We start from the raw sequence: 19,641 nt of genomic DNA, 5'->3' as shown, positions 1-19,641 counted from the left end.
CAGGGCGCCCGCAGCGGCGGGACCTCACGAGGGGGAGCTGAGGGGGAGCCGAAAGGCAGGAGGAGCCTCCGAGCAGGTGACGCGCAGGTGCCTGCACAGACTGCACGCTGGTCCGTGACCCGAGGGGACATGGGAAGCCTTCTTCCCGCACAAGCCCTCCCAGGGCCTGCACCCCCTCCGCCTGCTAACTGGTGCGTGAGCTTAGCCAGGGCACTGAGCCCCTTCCCATCTCAGGAGAGGACCGCTGTAGGCTGGGCCCTGAGGCCCATCACCACCTTCCAGCCCACTGGCGCCCCCTGCCAGGCACCCTCCCAACCAGAGGTCTGCGCAGAGCACTCATTCTCAGGACTACAAGTTCCTCTACCTTTAAATGACAATTCCTCCAAAACGTTTCATTTCCGGCCCCAGGTTTTAGTTTTATTTCCATTCTGTTCTCACGGCACACTCCGTGCCCATGCCGGGCATGGCTCATTCCTTGCCCATCCACTTTGAAAACCCTTGCCTGTCCCTTAACCTGGGAAATGCCTCCTCTCCAACCTTCCGTAGCCGGAGGCTCCACAAAACGCCGCAGCAGCTTCCCGAGCGCACAGGGCGGGAGTCCCGTTAGTCCCTCTCCTCTCTGCGCAGGGCTGGGCCTGAGCGCGCTCACTGATGAGATGAAATGTTAGACAGAAACCCAACATTTACAAAGTGCACTTGAAGTAACTTTTAAGTTTAAAATAACGTCCAGAGACACACTGGTATATTAGTTGTAAAAGCTAAAAAAGTTTTTTAAGCACAAACCAGTGCAATGGAACTTTCATTCCCATAAAGCCAGCGGGCCTTCCCGGAACACTGGCTAATGCAGCCCCGGAGCGAGACCGGTTCCTCCTCACTCGGTGCCGCGCCTCCCGAGGCCTGGCAGTGACCGCCGCAGCCGAGCGCTTGGCCATGCCGGACGGCGACCTGGCAGTGACCGCCGCAGCCGAGCGCTCGGCCATGCCGGACGGCAACCTGGCAGTGACCGCCGCAGCCGAGCGCTCGGCCCCTGGACAGTGAGCTCACCGCAGGGTCCCTACTGCCTTTGCTCAGCGCAGAGGTGCGAGTGCAGGGGGCGGGGCAGCGCGGATGCGGGACCATCTGAGCAGGAGTTGAGGGAGATGGAGTGTCAACTCCCAGAGCCTGGGCACAGGCAGCGGTGACAGTGGGAATGGACGGGCCAACCTGAAGCCCGGGTTTGGAAAGAGATGCTTTTTAAGTATTTATTCCCACTAAGTGGTCATGATGGCTGTTCTCTCACATGATTCCCAAGAACTAGGGCAAGGATGGTGAAGCAAAGTCCCTTAAGCAAAGGTTTCCGCAGTGATTTCAAGCACCAGAAAAGCAAGCGCAGATAAACCAGGAAACCGGAAAATGGTTTAGGCTCCTCAGTCTACAAAGAAACGAACCTAGGAAACCTGCCCCGGGGTCACCCTTCCACCCCACCTATAGGGCATCTTAAAATCGCCCGGGAAAACTTTTCAGCAAAAATTCGGATAATTTTCAATGAAAACACTTAATTTCATAGTGTTCATACCACTTTTTCTTTTTTATTTAAAATATTGTAACCAATGAACATACTAGATAACATTGTCTACATCCAGTGGTGCATGTTTCATGACTAGGGCATGAATGATAAAAACCACAATGATCTCAGCATTCCCTACAAAGTGCCCCATTTTGTTTGTCTAGAGGAGGGAATGGAACAGGGGGAGGAACGAGGAGTGGCGTTGTCCAGGGAAAACGCAAATGGCAGTTACCATATTTGGGTTTCAGGCGGTAACGCCTGCTGAACAGGATAAACTGTAATGAGAAAATAGATGTCACAGTTCAGGTAGACAGCTAGTTCAATTTAAATTCATCATTCGGCTAAAAGTTTAAGAGCTTCTCAAAAATATACCAAATATCGGGCCTACAAAAGTAATTTATTTCTTCGTAAAGTTTAGACTTAGTCCTTTTGTAAAATGTAAAGGATGGGCTGATGTCAGGAGCAGGTTTCTACTTGCAAAACAGACAGTAAAACGTCCGACAAGCACACCTAACGATTCCGAAGCTACACAGCAGGAGGTCTGACATGGAGTCTCTCTTACTGATGCCGGTATGTATTTCACATACTTACTGGTATTGTGTCAACACTGACTATCAAGTGTTTCACACACACTTATACTCACACCCAGTAAAGAGCTAACAGCAAGGGCTACGGCTTACTTGGGAAAGCATAGAAAATTAGTGTGAGGTAGTTCAATACAAACCTAATTTGTACGTTATTGTGAGAATAAAACATTGTGCAAAACTAATCCACAGGTAATAGTTCTTAAAATTCAGTAATGAAGAGAATCTAAACCAGAAATGACCAAAAAGTGTTACTCTTACTAGACTCTCCTAAGAGCACTTAACTAAGAGCAGTTAGTTTGAAATTAATTAGGACTTGTTTTCCTTATGAGTTTTCTAATCATACCCCAAACTATACATTTCTGCTTCAATGCCCTTTACCCCTTCATCTTTCTAGCTATTAGGAAAATTAGTTTTCCCTGATTCAGAAAAAAACCTAAGAGAGATGAGTAGAAACACACTCTATAGTAACAAGTAAAGGACAGAGTTGACATTGAAGAGGCTGCTAATGACAAGATGGTGGTTTGTCTTCTGTGAGTTTACTGGGACCTGGGGCTTCATGCGGTCATTCTACAGCTAATGCGACCAATGGACACTCACAAGCTACAACCGTGTTTCTGAGAACAGACTATGCTTTCACCTCAGTATGTGCAGGCTTTGCCTGGGCCACACCGAGTGGCTGGTGTGACCCATGCCGCCTGTGACCCATGCCGCCTGTGACCCGGAGCAACTCCCTGGCCTGCCGCCCACTCACTCTGACACCGTCACCTTCTCGGGCAGCACAGCAGGATGAGCCTGGGGGAAGCTGGCTGCTGTCCACACAACCCGCTCTCTGGGCGGCCAGGGGCTGGGTGGCAGCTGTGTTTCTCTGGGGAAGTCTGGTGTGATGCGTGTGCCTCTACCCCCCTGGGAGAGTGCGTGCCAGGAGCCACAGCCACGGAGGGTGCGTGGCAAAGCGAGAACTGTTCAGCTAACAGTAGGAACGGGCTGAGATGCTCGATGTATGTGTAGTGTAAGTAAGCAATCCCAACAATTATTTTACAAACGATCAGTACACATTAGAGGGTAACAGAATAGTAAGCAGGAAGAAATATGTAGAGAGAATTATAATTAGTGTCTCTTTCCTAACCTATAAAGTTGAGTAATAGATCTTGGTCAAAATAACTCTGACAGTAAGAAGATGGTGCATTAAGTGTATAACATTGAAAAACCAAAGTTTAAGGTAAGGTGGCTTTACATGAAGTACTGCCGGAAAGAAATCTTATTTGTAATTTCTGTTAAACAAACAAACAAACACAAATGTTTAAGATATTTTAAAGGTTCAAAAAGTTTTAAAAATAAAATGAACATGTATATCTTTACCTTAACAAATTTAAGAGGGAACGCTGTATTTAGATACTGCATTTTAAAACCCTAGGCACACAACATTTAACAGACTTTGTTTTCAAGAAAGAATTTAAGCATTTTTGTCTCCACTAACTAATGAGTTCATTTTCTCTGGATCAACTGAAACATGCTGGTTGGCAAGTGGGAGCTGGCATTTACAACAAATGATATAGTAACAACACCTGGTTTTCTTGCTTAACCAACATCTGTATCAACAGAGATGGCTTGTTAGCAATCAAACCTAAACTATGGGGAGCTTCTGAAAGCATGTCAGTTGTTAAAGTGCAATAGTGAAATGGTCTATCCTAGAAAACAGAGCTAGTTAACTGTCAAACTCATATACACAAAGGACACACTCATGCTTAAACGTCTCCACACATCCAATCCTGTTTCTACAAATCAGGGTGTTACAGTCTCAAAACTCTAATTTGCTAAATGAAATTAATGCACCATGTTGTATGAGTATTAAAGGGACTAATACAAAGGTTGACAGCTTCTAAAGAGACTGGAAATCATGACTTTAAACCATCAAAAACAAACTTGCTATTTCAAATTATATAAAAAGGTTAATGTATTTGAGTCCTAAATATTGCACAGTAACAATGATCACTCAAAGGAATTTTGCACTAAATACACAAATCACATGCCAGGCGAACTGGGAGACACTGCTGCGCTGCACCAGTGCCTGCTCCTGTTGCTCACAACTCCAATGAGCTTTCTGCTAGAACCTTGCCACGTACCTAAGTGTGCACTTCCTAGTTCATGACATGAAATCCCTCTTGTTCCAAACATGACAAAAGGTCCTGGGGCATCACAGACAATGCATTCAGAGATGAGACTTCAATGACATTTTACTTAAGAAAAATTCCGTTGTAAAGAAATAATTCTGCAGATATAAAATGTAAACAGTTACATCACTTGTCAGGAGCAGCACCATTCTTACACTACTCAACATCCACATTGCAGTTATACTGAAAATCAGATACAAACAATGACAGTCTCAGACTAAATAATCACCATTTATCCTGCTCTGCTCAGTGTGGAGAAACGGTCCTGGGAAATGACACCGTGCATATGGCTGTGTGCTACTATTTTCAGATGAACGGTATATTGCTCACTGGATACCTCACCTACAGAAACCTAAAGAGGCTGGAACCTCCGACAGCCAGTGGAGACAGATCTGCTACAGGTAGAAGCAAGTGGCCAGAATCACCAGGCTGGTGCTCAGCTGACTGCCACTCCAGCAGGAAACCGAGAGGCCCAAGGCCCCGCTGCGAGAGAGGAAGGGCCAGCTCTAGACCATCCACCACTGGACCTGCAGCCTGAGGAGCTCAGCTCAGTGTGTGCAAGAGCAGGCTCACAGCTACAAGTGAACCATCTGCTTATGTGCACTGAAATGTATTACTCATGAAGTATCCTTTTGGCTTTATGTGACGGTGAGGTTTGAGCATGCCACAGACTTGCAGGAAACACCGTATTCTTTTTACTTTACTTCTGTTGGGTGAGGGGTGGGGGAATAGAAGGGTGGTGGTGGATGCCCAGCATCTTCAAAAACATGCTCAGAGTTCTTCTGCCATTTAGATGATGGGGCTTTTGCCAAAATTCATGTAGGATTACTACCAATAGTTGTAACTAAATTAGGATTGGCAAGTAGCAATATTGGAGGTTTTTTTTTTTTTTTTTTTTTTAACACGTTCATCATTTACAGTAGTTATTCCTGAATATAACTGGCTACAGGTTACTTTCCCTCACTCCTCTGTGGTTATTTCATTGATAAGCACATAACCCTGAAGGATAGCATCATGAACAAAACATTTGAAATAATTTCTAATTAAAAAAAAACTATAAAAATCTTAAATAATTCATGATATAGGCAAGTCACCACATAATAGTTGCTTTGATAAACAAAATCTTACAAATTCAGTAAAAAAATCAGCAGCATAAGATAAAGCAAATATGCAAAAATTTAAACCATGATAAAATAATTAGGTTTACATTATACAGTTAATTACAGCAAAAATACAATACAGTTTTGTTGCTGTTTTAAAACAACTTAAGTTTTAAATTACATCACTTGAAATTAAAAAAAATAAACTACTTTACTACAAAATGAATTCTACATTTTTGAAAAATCACTCAAAATAAGACCACTGACTTAGTTCTCAAAGTAGTTCTATCAATGACTAAGCGAGTCCCCATCCCTCCCCTCCCACCCCCCAGGCCCAAGTAGTCATCTACAGCAGCCCAGAGGTCCAGCTGATGCTTCTAGGCTGCTGTCGGTATCCGAGGCCAAAGTTGGATCTGTTGACATTGAAGATACGTCGTTGACAGACGGCGATGACGATGGATGCTGAGAGCCATTGATCACTGCTGCACCTGTGCTATGAGAAACAAAACAGCAAATCAGTTGCAGACAGAGTTGCAGACCCAGCCACTTGTACTATATTGGCTACCTCCAGTGGTCAATGACTTTTCTCTTGGCTTTAAAAGGCCCACTAAAAATAATCACAAGTGAAATTCGGAACAACACTAATTTATGAACTCTTTTCATTACAACTTATGAGGTGAGAATTTGAACATGTCTTGAAACCCAGTGTCCTGTCCTTTCCACAAATTTGTTTTCAGTTCAAGATAAGAACTGTTGAATTCAAGACACATTTAGAAATGGTCCTATTGCAAGATTCATAAATGGGCTTCAGGCTGTGTGAGAATACTGATGTTGTTATTGTAGACAGTAAGGGAGCACCAGGGAGTCTCCCCGACTGCCCAAAATGGTGCAGGGGGAGATTCTTACACTGAGTACACCGAAAGATAGAAATATGAGTGGAGAAGGCCTGAAGGCGCCAAAAGCTAGAAATAGGAATGGGCAGGGCCCGAGGGCCCACACGCTAGGAATATGAATGGACAGGGCCTGAGCCACCTAAAGCTAGGAAGGTGAATAGACAGGGCCTGAGCCACCAAAAGCTGGAAATACGAATAGACAGGAACCAAGCAGCCAAAAGGTTGGGAAGATAAATGGATATGGCACCAAAAGATAGCAAGACAATTGAATAGAAAAATAATAATAATCCCTTCCCTTCCTTTCCTATCCCTAGAAGAACCACAGGCTTGAGCAGGAAGAGAGATGGTCTCTGAGATGGGAGTTGGCTGTTCTCTAAGGCAGTGTGGCTTCTGAATAAAACATCTTTTCTTTTGCACAAGCACCTGTCTCCTGAGTTTGGCTTTCATTGCAGTAGGCAGCAGAATCTCTGCTTTGTTATTGGGTTATTTTTTTTTTTTGGCAACTCTGGTGGGACCCCATGGACCACACAAGTCCTGGAGGCCCTAGCTGCCTGTGGCACAGGAGGCTGACCCTAACTCAGGAGCAGGTCTGTGGGGATTTTCCAGCAGCTACCTACCAAGAGGTTTTCTTGGAGAATTTCTTTGCACTTCCTCTCAATGCATGTTACCTAAAATGCAGGCTGGCGAAAGGAAACTGGTTTTGGGGAGCAGATGAATTACTACAAGACTGGGTAAGTCAAACTGCATGCACACTGGGGTCCTTTTCTTCCTGCCACTTGGGCTTTATGCTATCTGGGTCCCGTTAGGGCTGCTTGTGCTATCAGCTGGCAGAGTATAAGACCTTAGGACTTGTTTGTATTTGTTTGTATTAATGGAATTATGGGCCCAAGCTTTGTTTATATGTTCCCATTTCCTCTGGGGTCTTGCTATAGTTACAGTTTTGGCTTTGTACTTTTGTGCCATCAGGGGTTGTTCTGCTTCAACTCCTGAATGAAGGCCACTGGGTCCAATTTTAAAGATTAATCCATGTACAGCTATGATCCAATGACTAAGGAGGAGTTGGTTTTCTATTGTAATAGAAATACTTTCTATTTCTATTGTAATTCCTATATATACTTTAAACCAGGGGTCCTCAAACTACGGCCCGTGGGCCACATGCAAATACAAATATTGTATTTGTTCCTGTTTTGTTTTTTTACTTCAAAATAAGATATGTGCAGTGTGCATAGAAATTTGTTCATAGTTTTTTTTTAAACTATAGTCCGGCCCTCCAACGGTCTGAGGGACAGTGAACTGGCCCCCTGTTTAAAAAGTTTGAGGACCCCCGATTTATTTACCCTGTATGATTACAAGGCTCCAGTGTTTTGAAGCGGGGACTTGTTACTGTAGACAGGGAGCGCTGGAGCAAGAGTCTCCACCATTGGCCAAATGGCTCAGGGGGAGAGTCTTACACTGAGAGCACCAAAAGCTAGTGATATGAGTGGACAGGGCCTGAGCCGTCAAAAGCTAGTGATATGAGTGGACAGAGCCCTCGAACACACAAAAGCCAGGAAGATGAATAGATAGAAAAATGCCTTCCCCTTCCTACTCCTATTAAGAACAGTGGGCTTGAGCAGGAAGAGAGATTGTCCCTGAGACGAAGGGGGGATGGTCTTTGAGACATGAGTGCACCATTTTCCCAGGTCTTGTGGGTCCTAAATAAAACCTCTTTCCTTTTGCACCACCACCTATAATGAAAGTTTAGCTTTCATTATAGGCAGCTGAACCTCTGTTTCTTTGTTCAGTTACAATAATACATGCCAAACTGTCTGTCTTTCATTTTGTTGGAAAGAGGATTTCAAAGCGAAGTATGACTCAAAAGTAAAAACTACTGCCCTAAAAATAGTGCTTTATGATTATCTTCTCACTGTAAAGTCCAGACAATACTTCTGGTACATCTTGTTTTAAGCAAAAGCCAAGACAAAGACTGAAATCATTTCACTTGAAAGGGTCTTTAGTTTGCTCCAATTTACTTGAGGTTATATGACTTGTAAACTAAGGTCTTATAATTTCTATTCTAATAAATACTTGATAAATGCAAATATGGATTTATTAAACAGATAAAGTTGGGGAAGACTGTTTCCTTTACCGAAAGTATAGCCTATCAAGCATTTCCTGAATTTTAAAAAACAATAGGAATACAGGCATGTCTTGTGTTACTGCACACTACTTTATTGCACTCCATGGACATTACATTTTTCTTTTAACAAAGTGAAGGCAGGACCCTCGATTGGCAAAAAGATTACAACTTGTTTTATTGCAATACTTCTTTTGTTACAGTGGTCTGGAACCAAACCGCAATATCTCTGAGGGCTGTCTGTACTTAACCTACAGAAAAATCCTCTCAAGGCCAGGGGTGGAGAGAATGACACTGGGGGTAGGGAATGTGTTTCAGGTGATTCATACACTTGGTAAGTACTTAATGCCCTTCACGATCACTAAATAAGGGTCATTCCAAATTTAAGTATACCAAACCATGCAAGTTGTACAAAAATTCTTAAGAATACATTTATAGATCAAAGCAATGGTTTCCAAAATTTCTAGGAGTCAGTTTCAGGCACCCAATGATGCTAAAAACTAAGTAGGTTTAAAACTGCTGCTCCAGAACACAGAATCTCTGTCTGAAATTAGCCTTCCATTCTGTCTAATGATGAACAATAAAAACTTAAACATAAAAGGTTCTCTGAGAGCTTATCTTCAAATGCAACAAGGCAGTAGCCAGGAGGGTCAGGTGCTGGGGCAGGGGCTGGGAGACAGGAAGGAATGGAACCACAGAGACAGAGCAGGTGACTAGAGGTGTAACAGGAAAAAGGAAAGCAGACTGAGTACTTCAGGCCTTGACAGGAGAGAATAAAAGGAGAACTGCGATAACCTTTTAGACCCAAGAAAGGTCCATTAGATTCCCAGCCAGAGTGAAATGAAGATACTATTCTTTTAAAAAAGTTCAATCCATACGACACTATTGGATTTGCTGGTTGCGAAGGAAAAGAATACAAATACAATGGCTAGCTTTGAAGATTTGTACTGAAACATTCAATTCATAAAAGGGTTCCACTATATATATTTTTTCTTGCCTCTATTTTTTGATTGAAATTTCCTTTTGTCCAAATTTCTTAATGATTCATTTTTTTTTAAATCAAGTAGAAATGATATTGTGGTTATCTGATATTTTTACGTCAAAGACTGTTCCTTCTTTCTCTGTATATAACTGAGAATAGAGTATCTTATAAGTACCGCGCGCTAACCGATTGCGCCACTGGAGCTCCGAGAATAGAGTATCTTAATAACAGCTTCACTAAGGCTCTTCTACCCAAGCAAAGAGAACCCAGAACACGTCCAGAAACCTGACATCCTGTCCTTTCCACTGACTTCTCTTGTAACCACAGTTAAGTCGTCTAGGATCCAAATTTTTCACTTAACAATTAAGAACAAATACAACTGCTCTAATGAGCGTACTAAACTTACTCAAACATCCAACACACTGAGCATGGGTCACTCCCTAGGACAGTGTGCTGCAAATTGTGGACTTTCCAATCCCACCTGAGCACTAAGTTATACCACTACTGTTTATCAATACAAGCCAATTAGCTGTGTTATTAAAGCATTTACAACATAGTTTTGCTACAAGTAAATTCTAAATAAAAGTCGTTGAAACCAATTTATATTTTCAACAGGATCTATATTATAATTTTGAAAATTGCATTTCTAATCAAGGATTTAACAAAACATTTAAAAACTTTAAAATATAACCAAAATGTCATAGGAAGCTACAAAAATGATTTAAACAAATATGTTTACAGTAAAACAAAATGGGCATCTGAAGCTATAGTTAAAATTTTTCCCCATAAACAGATATAATATACAATTTTTTCTTAGAATGTGAGAGAGTTTTCCAGGGATAACTAAAATGGCATAGTTTTAGTCAACTTTAAGACCCATCTATTAAAACACTACTCAGTCTTCAAGGCTCAGCTCAAATGTCACCTCTTCTATAAAACTGCCCTGCTCTCTAGTCAGAAAAGTCTCTGTTCCTGGCCAGAGGGCATATGGAATGCTGGGGAAACCACTTCCTCCAAAGTTATTGATAAATGTGGCTTCAAGTATTACCTTTTCTATACAATAGATTTGCAACCTTATGTGATTTAATTTTTCTGAATTTTAGTTCCCTCATTTGTAAAGTGTACATAAAATCCCTCTTTGGGGTTTTGAGGGCTGAATGAAATACTAGTAAAGTACATAAACAACAGTATTTGTCATGTGGATATATACTTAGTATGCATATGCTGCCTGTCATTAACTGTTCCCTCATTTCTTTAGGCTTTTACAAGTACTAAAATGAAATGAGCTTATCCTATATAATAAAAGCCTAATATGCTAAGTGTCCGACGCTTCGACCAGTCACTCTGATGCACACTGACCACCGGGGGCAGATGCTCTGACTGGTAGGTTAGATGGCTGCTGGGGTCTGGCTGATCGGGACTGAGTAAGATGTCCTAGAGCCCTCCCGAGATCCCTTCCTGGCCCCGATTGTGCACCGGTGGGGTCCCTTGGCCTGGCTTGCGGGGATCGGGTCAAAACCAGCTCTCCAACATCCCCCGAGGGGGCCCGGATTATGAGAGGGCACAGGCCAGACTGAGGGACCCCACCGGTGCACGGATCTGTGCACTGGGCCTCTAGTGATAAAATGCTTAAGTCCTACAGATCAGGTTCCTTCTTAGAAATAGAAGACTTACATTTGGTTCCACTGATTTTTTTTTTTTTTTTTTTTTTTTTTTCAGAGAAAGTGGAAGGGAGGGTGAGAGACAGAGGGCCAGGGATTGAACCTGCAACTGAGATATTTCTCATTGAGCAGGAATCAAACCTGGGAACTTTCAGTCTTTGGGTCGATGCTCTAATCCCTGAGCAAAACTGGCCAGGGCGAAACACAACACTTTCTAACGGTAGTTTTAATGTTACTGCCTTTGATCAACAAATCAAAAATACCAAAGGGACAAAGAAAAACAATAACTTGGTATCACACATGTACCAAATTTTGCAATGACGCTTTAGCTTACTTATACAAAGTAAAAGACTGTTAAAATCATAGAAAAGTAAGTATACTGCATTGTGAGAAATTTCTTCTTTGAAGACAATAATGCCAACAAAAAACTTTCTGTTCTTCAGTGGAATGTCAGTACCATAGAAATCGATTAAGTCGTTTGACTAAGTCATTCACTCATATCTTAGTATAGTATAGTGTTATTATAGTATAGAATCATGCAGTATAGTACTAGTATAGTGCATTATAACATAGTATAGTGCATTATAGTATAGTATAGTGCATTGTAGTAAGGTGCATTGCAGTATAGTATAGTGTATTATAATATAGTATAGTGCAGTATAATATACTATAGTGCATTGCAGTATAGTATAGTGAAGTATAGTATAGTGTATTATAATATAGTACTAGAGGCCCAGTGCACAAAAATTTGTGCACTGGAGGGGGGGTCACTCAGCCCAGCTTGCCCCCTATCACATACTGGGAGCCATCAGGGGATGTCCTACTCCCTGCTCCCTGCTCCCCTTGGGGAGCGGGCCTAAGCCATAGTCTGGCCTCCCTTTTTGGGAGGCGACTGGGCTGGTCAGGGGAAGGCACCAGCGCCATCACCCCGCTGCTGCAGCCACTGCTAGTCACCGCAACCACCAAGGTGTTTTCATCAACACGGACTCCAGTCCCTTTACCGTGAAAAAATGACAACTTTTTTAGGCATTTTCAAGATGTGTCTTTCACAGGATATGACATTTCTTTATTATATTTTTTATCCTCACCTAAAGATATGTTTCCATTGATTATTTTAGAGAATGTGGAAGAGAAAAGTGAAAGACAGAGAGTAACATCAAAGTGAGAGGAACACTTTGATTGGTTGCCTCCTGCATGAGCCCTGACCTGGGCCCGGGCCAGGGAGGAGCCTGCAACCTAGGTACATGCCCTTAGTCAGAACTGAACCCAGACCCAGCAGTGGGCAGGCCGAGGCATTATCCACTGAGCAAAACCAGCTAGGACAGGATATGACATTTCTTAACCCTCCAGAAGCGGACCTTCCTTTTTTTCTCCAGGAGTGTGGTAAAAAACCCTAGATCACCTATTTGGATTCTTATTACCCAAGTTACTAAGAATATTACCAGTGGCATACAGGGAGCTAAGCCAATGAGTGGTCAGAAAAGGCGTTTCCTCTGTAGTTCACACCAATTGCCGGCTTGGCCCCTGCCCAGGCCTAACGCCTCTGACCGAGTCATTAGACCTGGGCAGGGGACCTCCAGCTCCCTCAATCCTTGGCTCAGCCCCTGCTCCTCATGATCACTGGCTCTGCCCCTCTCCCCGCCATCGCCAGCTCCCTCCCTGCTCCCCGCAATCGCTGGCTCCACCCCTGCACAGGCGTAATGCCTCTGGCCAAGGCCTTAGGCCTGGGCAGGGGACCCCCAACTCCCACCATCACTGGCTCCGCCCCTGCTACCCCCAATTGCTGGAACCGCCTCTGCCCAGACCTAACACCTCTGGCCGGGGCATTAGGCCTGGGCAGGGGAACCCCAGCTCCCACCTTGGCCGGCTCCCCCCCTGCTACTCATGATCGCTGGCACCACCCCTGCCCAGACCTAACACCTCTGGCCAAGGAGTTAGGCCTGGGCAGGGGACCCCCAGCTCCCTATGATCGCCGCTCCGCCCCTGTTCATGATCGCTGGCTCTGCCCCTGCCCCGGCCTAATGCCTCTGGCCAAGGCATTAGGCCTGGGCAAGGGACCCCCAGCCCCCCGCGATCTCCCGCTCTGGCCCTGCCTAGGCCTAATGCCTCTGACTGAGGCGTTAGGCCTGGGCAGGGGACCCCCAGCTCCCACCATCGCCGGCTCCGCCCCTACCCAGACCTAATACCTCTGGCCAAGGTGTTAGGCCTGGGCAGGGGACCCCCAGCTCCCCACAATTGCCGGCTCCGCCCATGCCCAGGCCTAATGCCTCTGACCAAGGCATTAGGCCTGGGCAGGGAACCCCCAGCTGCCCACGATTGCTGACTCCGCCCCTGCTCCCCGAGATGGCTGGTTCCACCCCTGCCCAGGCCTAATGCCTCTGACCGAGGTGTTAGGCCTGGGGAGAGGACCCCCAGCTCCCACCATCGCCTCCGCCCCTACCCAGACCTAATACCTCTGGCCAAGGTGTTAGGCCTGGGCAGTGGACCCCCCAGCCCCCCGCGATCTCCTGCTCGGCCCCCAGCTGCCCACGATTGCTGACTCCGCCCCTGCTCCCCGAGATGGCTGGTTCCACCCCTGCCCAGGCCTAATGCCTCTGACTGAGGCATTAGGCCTGGGCAGGGGACCCCCAGCTCCCATTGCCAGTTCTGCCCCTGCTTTCCCGCGATCACTGGCCGGGGGTGGGCAAAGGCACCCGGTTCTCCGATCTCGGGGCAGGGCAAAGGCGGCCCCCGGGGCCGCCTTTGCCCTGCCCCCTGGCTCTTGGCTGCCTCCTCGGTTTCCGATCACCGGCAGCAGCAGGCAGCTTCTTCCATCCTTCCCCTTTCGCCTCCCAGCATTGCGCCTATGTATGCAAATTAACCGCCATCTTAGTTGGCAGTTAATTTGCATATCGCCCTGATTAGCCAATGGGAAGGGTAGCGAAGTTACGGTTAATTACCATGTTTGTTTATTATTAGATAGGACTAGAGGTCTGGTGCACAAAAAATTGTGCACTGGGAGGTGGGGGGGGGGGGGTCCCTCAGCCCAGCCTGTGCCCTCTCGCAGTCTGGGACCCCTTGGGGGATGTCCACCTGCTGGCTTAGCCCCGCTCCCCGGGGGATCGGGCCTAAGCTGGCAGTCAGACATCCCTCTGGCAGCCCGGGAGCCCTCGGGGGATTTCCACTTGTCAGCGGGGAGCAGGCCTAAGCTGCAGTTGGACATCCTTAGCACTGCTAAGGAGGTGGGAGAGGCTCCCACCACCACCGCTGTACTGGCAGCCGTCAGCCTGGCTTGTGGCTGAGTAGAGCTCCCCCTGTGGGTGCGCACTGACCACCAGGGGGAAGCTCCTGCATTGAGCATCTGCCCCTTGGTGGTCAGTGTGTGTCACAGTGACCAGTCATTCCCAGTGGTTCTGCTGTTTGGGTTAATTTGCATATTACCGTTTATTATATAGGGTAGAGGCCTGGTGCATGGGTGGGGGCCGGCTGGTTTTCCCTGAAGGGTGTCCTGGATCAGGGTGGGGGTCCGGTTGGGGTACCTGGACAGCCTGGGTGAGCGGCTGAGGGCCGTTTTCAGGCTGGCCACACCCCCTTCAGGGTGGGGGGGTCCTGCTGGGGTGCCTGACCAGTCTGGGTGAGGGGCTGATGGCTGTTTGTAGGCTGGCCAAGCCCCCCAGCGGGGATCCTCACCCCATGGGGCTGTGGCTAGCCTGGGTGAGGGGCTGATGGCCATTTTCAGGGTGGCCACAGCCCCTTCAGAGTGGGGGGCCCCACTGAGGTGCCTGGCCAGCCTGGGTGAGGGGCTGATGGCCGTTTTCAGGCTGGCCACGGCTGCGGGCTGGAAGCAGGTATCTGGGATTTATTTATCTTCTATAATTGAAACTTTGTAGCCTTGAGTGGAGCTATGGGCTGGCAGGGCAGGCGGGAAGCTTGGCTTCCTCCATTGCTGGGGGCAACTGAAGCCTCCTGCTCGCTCCAGCTCCGTGGCCGCCACCATCTTAGTTGGGTTAACTTGCATATTCGCTTCTGATTGGCTTGTGGGCGTGGCTTGTGGGTGTAGAGGAGGTATGGTCAATTTGCATGTTTCTCTTTTATTAGATAGTGCAGTATAGTATAGTATAGAGCAGTGTAATATACTATAGTGCATTGCAGTATAGTATAGTGTAGTATAGTATAATATAGTGCAGTATAATATAGTGCAGTGCACTGTAGTATATAGTACAGTGCACAGTATAGTGCACTGGTACAACATACCAATGCTTCCAATTTAACCACCCCAACTGTACTTTTTTTTTTTTTTTTTTTTTAAATATATTTTATTGATTTTTTACAGAGAGGAAGGGAGAGGGATAGAGAGTTAGAGAGAAACATTGATCAGCTGCCTCTTGCATACCCCCTACTGGGAATGTGCCCGCAGCCAAGGTACATGCCCTTGACCGGAATCGAACCTGGGACCCTTCAGTCCGCAGGCCAACGCTCTATCCACTGAGCCAAACCGGTGAGGGCCCAACTATACTTCTTATACTTATTAAACTTTGAATAGTAATGGTAGTAAAAAACTGGTAGAAAGAACTGCAGGTTTCAGGCCACTGAAGATTACAACACAAGAAGTAAACTGTAATTTTAACCAAGCTTATATTGTAACCAACCTAAAGGAGAGGGCTGCCCCCGTATAACTCCATTCTTGGTTCTCTCTTCCAAGTCCATAACTTCCTTGTATATCAATTCTGAAAAAGATGTGAACAAAAACAAACTTTTTAAAGTCTGAAAGCCAACCTCACAAAACATCTGTTTTAAATAAATATTTTTACACAGATTAAGTACTTCAAATAGTATCCTCCAAAGGTAGAGGGTCCGTGTGTGTCAGCCTAAGATTCAAAGATGTAAAAAACAATTCTTTGATCCTCTGCCAAGAATTACGTTGTAAGAAACAAAATCTCTGCCTTAACTGGTGTTCCTAGAGGTGGATTAAAGATAGAACTGTGGTTAGAAACCTTGTCTTTCCCACTCCACCAGCACTCTGTACTACGCCATGTCAGACCACATTTCACCCTGTACTGCATACACTTGTTTAATGCTGTCTCAGAGAGGGCTAGAGTCATCTGTCTTATTAGCGTCTATTTCCTGATAGGACCTGGAACTTGTAGGTGCTAACCCAGATACCTGTTAAAGGATTTAAATGAAAGAGTGTGTGGAAGAATGGTATAAAAATACATTTTTATTAAAAAAAAAAAAAAAAAAAAAGAGGCATATGGCCACACCTGAAAACCTTAAAAACTGCAGCCTGACATGCTATCACTGTCACAATTTCTCCATGGGACCCTGCCCTTTGCCTGCTGTGGGCAGAGGGCTGCAAGGACGTCCACCCAAGCAGTTGCACCAGATGCTGCCCTGCATTCTCCTCAGTGGCCTGACATTGTGTGATGAGCCCTGTGACTGAACATCTACTAAAGAAGAACCTTCTGGTAGAAGCTACAGAGCCATTGTTCCTTATCATTTTGGGGTCCTGGAATAATTTAAGAACTGCATAAAAGCAATGTACCCTCTTCTGAGAAAATGTGCAAGCAAAAATGTAACACAGGATTTTAAGGAGTCTTTAATTCTTTAAACTTCTGATAGAGAATCTGTGATTATAGGGTATGACAATGTTTCTGTTGGTAATAAGGTAAACAAGTGGATGTGTTGAAATGAACAAGCGCTAGAAACACCTAAATTTGCTTGCTATGGTGACCTTCTTGGACTTGGAAGGAGAAAAATAGGAAGTCTTGATAGAGGAAAGAATGGGAAAAGCTTTACTTCAAAGAAACAAAGGAATGATAAGCATTCCAGGTAGGAGGATTTTTTTTAAAATGAGAAAACAGCACCCCTTTATGAAAAGGGATTAGGTAGACAAGCAAGAGCTAATCAGCAGTACTAACTGGGCAAAGTGATCTACAGTTAATGGCTTTGGCAATGGATTTCTTTGCATTATGATGCTAAAACTTGTCAGCAGATCTTGAAAGAGGCAGTGAGCAGATAATCATGGAAAAGCACGTGGGGCTAAGAGGAAACGATGCAACATAAAGGCGAACCTGTCTAGAGTTCTCAAAAATCCCAGGTATGTCCTTATGCAAACAAAAACACCATGCGCCACTGATTTTAAGATGCACTTTTTCTTAGAGTTTAATGTCTCTGAAATTGGGTTGTATAACCAGTGGCACATTATGGTGTGTGTTTTACAATTGGTGGCCTACTAAGATTTCATCAGATATAAGAATATCAGTTTAGATATTTCCATACTACACACTCTAGCCCACAGTTATATCCTTGCATATTACCTATTACATGTAAAAATGTACTTGGTTCTACCCAATTATATCTTTCTGGTAGATTCTACAGAATTTAACTACATGTCTCCCAGATTCAACTCAGAGAAAACTAATCTCTGGTTACACTCCTAAAAAGAAAGAATCAAATTCATTCCTCCCAAATACATTTATAGCTGGATTACCTGTCTGCTTATACCTCTGCAGTCCCTTTTGCTTTCCCAATATGTAGGCACATAGTTCTTAATAGCAAGTCTTCTGTGCCCAGATATTTAAGTTCAGATAAAAAAAGGGATCAAGTGACTTGCCCAAAGTCATGTAGCTACAAAAGTGGTCCAAACACCACATAACAACAACACAAATGAGGTAAACAGGGTCTAAAAATTACCTGGCCTAACTATCCCAGGGAAGCTTTTTTTTTAAATTTGTTAATCCTCATCCGAGGATATTTTTTTCTGTTGATTTTGAGAGAGCGAGAAACATCGATGTGAGAAAGACACATCAATTGGTTGCCTCCTGAATGTACTCCGACCAGGGTTGGGTACTGAACCTGCAACAACTCAGGTGCATGCCCTTGACCTGGAATCCAACCCGAGACTTTCGGTGCACAGGCCGATGCTTTAATCACTGAGAGCAATACAGGCCAGGCCACCCCAGGGAATCTTTTAAAGAAAGAAATATTTCCATGACTATCAAAGCATTATTATTAATGTTCAACTACATTCATAAAATAAAACTACGATATTAGATTTGCAAAAATTACAAATGAACTCTCTCTGTTGGTGAAGGTGGGGGTAACATAGACATTCCTATTCAGTGCTGACAGAAATGTAAACTGCTACAATTTCTTTGAGGGTAATCTGGAAATAACTGAAAAATATCCTTTGGCCCAGCAAATCTTATAGGACTTTTTTATTGGCATGTTCTCACATGTGCAATAACAACAGACTGGACACAACTTAAGTGCTCTGCAAGTGGGAGCTGGGTACAGAAACTGACACAGCTGGACAGCTGGGTATCCATGCGCCAGCATGTGGAGCAGGAGAGGGTGATCTCTCATATGGGATTACGCCCACAAAGCACCCTGCACAGCATATACCATTGGGATCAAACAGGTGGGAGAGAGAAGGGGGAGGCCCAAACACACAGGCTTGTGTATTTGTAGACTATGGAAGAACAAAATATTTTAAAAAGAACAAATGTTTCTGTGTCTGGAGAGGGGATGTGAGAGATCAGGATTAAGTAAGGGAGGAAAAGAGACCTACTTTCTATTTTTGCAAAAAATACTACTACTAATATTACCAAATATGCATTATGAATAATATAAAGTATCTTTAGTTTCCTCAACATGATGAATAAATCAACACAATAAGCCAGAAGCTCTCTCAGCTCCATCTCTCAGGATCTGGTGAATGTTACCTTTCCACTCTTCTATTGTATGTTCCCGTTCATCTAACTGCTTGTCAGGTATCTTTGGTGGTGGCTGAAAAACAAAAGGCAGCAATAATTGAGTCAGTTTACTAGGAGTATGCAAATCCGTCCTAATTATTTGAAATGTTATCCAGACATCAAGGGCTTGTAAAAATACATTAGACCAGAGTGATGAGTCATCTTTGATGTAGAGACTAGTTTTGGAAGAATCCTTCCTGACAGGAAAAAGATGTCTAACTATCTTTTTCTTTTCTTCCAGCTTTTGAAATGGTCAGTTTATTTACATCATAGAACTGGGCTATGCTTTAGAAACAATAATTTGTATTATAACTGAGTCCTCCCAAAGCATTCAGTGTTCTAGCTCATCAGATCAGATATCAAGACAAGGCAGCAAGAAGCTGAGAGAGGGAACTTTATTTTGTGTAGGAAGTGCTTGGATAAGCTCATTAACTTAAGGTACTTTAAATGCAAAACAGAAAAACAGCATCATCATTTACCTATATTTTTATTTAAAACTAGAGGCCCAGGGCACGAATTTATGCATGGGTGGGGCCCGGCCTGCCCAGCCTGATGGTGGCAGATTGGGCCATGTAGGCAGGGGAGAAGGGATGCAGGAGGTTGGCCAGCCGGCCCCACCCCTTATTGGGGTTGGGGGGAGGGTGTCCAATTGGGGCCGGGCCAGCCGGGGGGAGGGTCTGAGGGCAGTTGGAGGGGGGCCGATTAGGGCCCCCCATCAGGCCAGTTGCCGCCACAGTGCGCATCATAGCCACCGGTCACTCTGCCATTCTGGTCGCTTGGCTTTTATATACAGAGATTAAAATGTCTCCTCCAAACCCAACTTTAATTCTAACTGTAAGGGATATGACTTCT

At 44.8% G+C, this 19,641-nt stretch overlaps 1 protein-coding gene across 5 annotated transcripts in view; it reads right to left on the bottom strand.

Annotated features, from left to right (window-relative positions):
- Window positions 1-5,159: 5,159 nt before the first annotated feature.
- MAPK8 (mitogen-activated protein kinase 8) overlaps window positions 5,160-19,641 on the bottom strand; it is a 94,805-nt gene continuing 80,323 nt past the window's right edge. For 3 of the 5 annotated variants that reach the window (XM_036355908.1, XM_036355906.1, XM_036355907.1), the window contains exons 10-12: window positions 18,760-18,823; window positions 15,685-15,762; window positions 5,160-5,892 (exon numbers count right to left, since the gene is read on the bottom strand). In XM_036355908.1, the coding sequence (XP_036211801.1) occupies window positions 5,747-5,892; window positions 15,685-15,762; window positions 18,760-18,823 (288 nt within the window). In that variant the 3' untranslated portion in view covers window positions 5,160-5,746. Of the gene's footprint in view, window positions 5,898-15,684; window positions 15,763-18,759; window positions 18,824-19,641 lie in introns of all 5 variants that reach the window. The other 2 variants (XM_036355911.1, XM_036355910.1) reach the window with 2 other exon arrangements.

This window comes from Myotis myotis, unplaced genomic scaffold (assembly GCF_014108235.1).
Source record: "Myotis myotis isolate mMyoMyo1 unplaced genomic scaffold, mMyoMyo1.p scaffold_m19_p_24, whole genome shotgun sequence".
In the NCBI taxonomy this organism is placed as follows: domain Eukaryota; kingdom Metazoa; phylum Chordata; class Mammalia; order Chiroptera; family Vespertilionidae; genus Myotis; species Myotis myotis.
The sequence above is the reverse complement of the archived record's forward strand: the minus strand, read 5'-3'. Positions and strand labels throughout refer to the sequence as shown.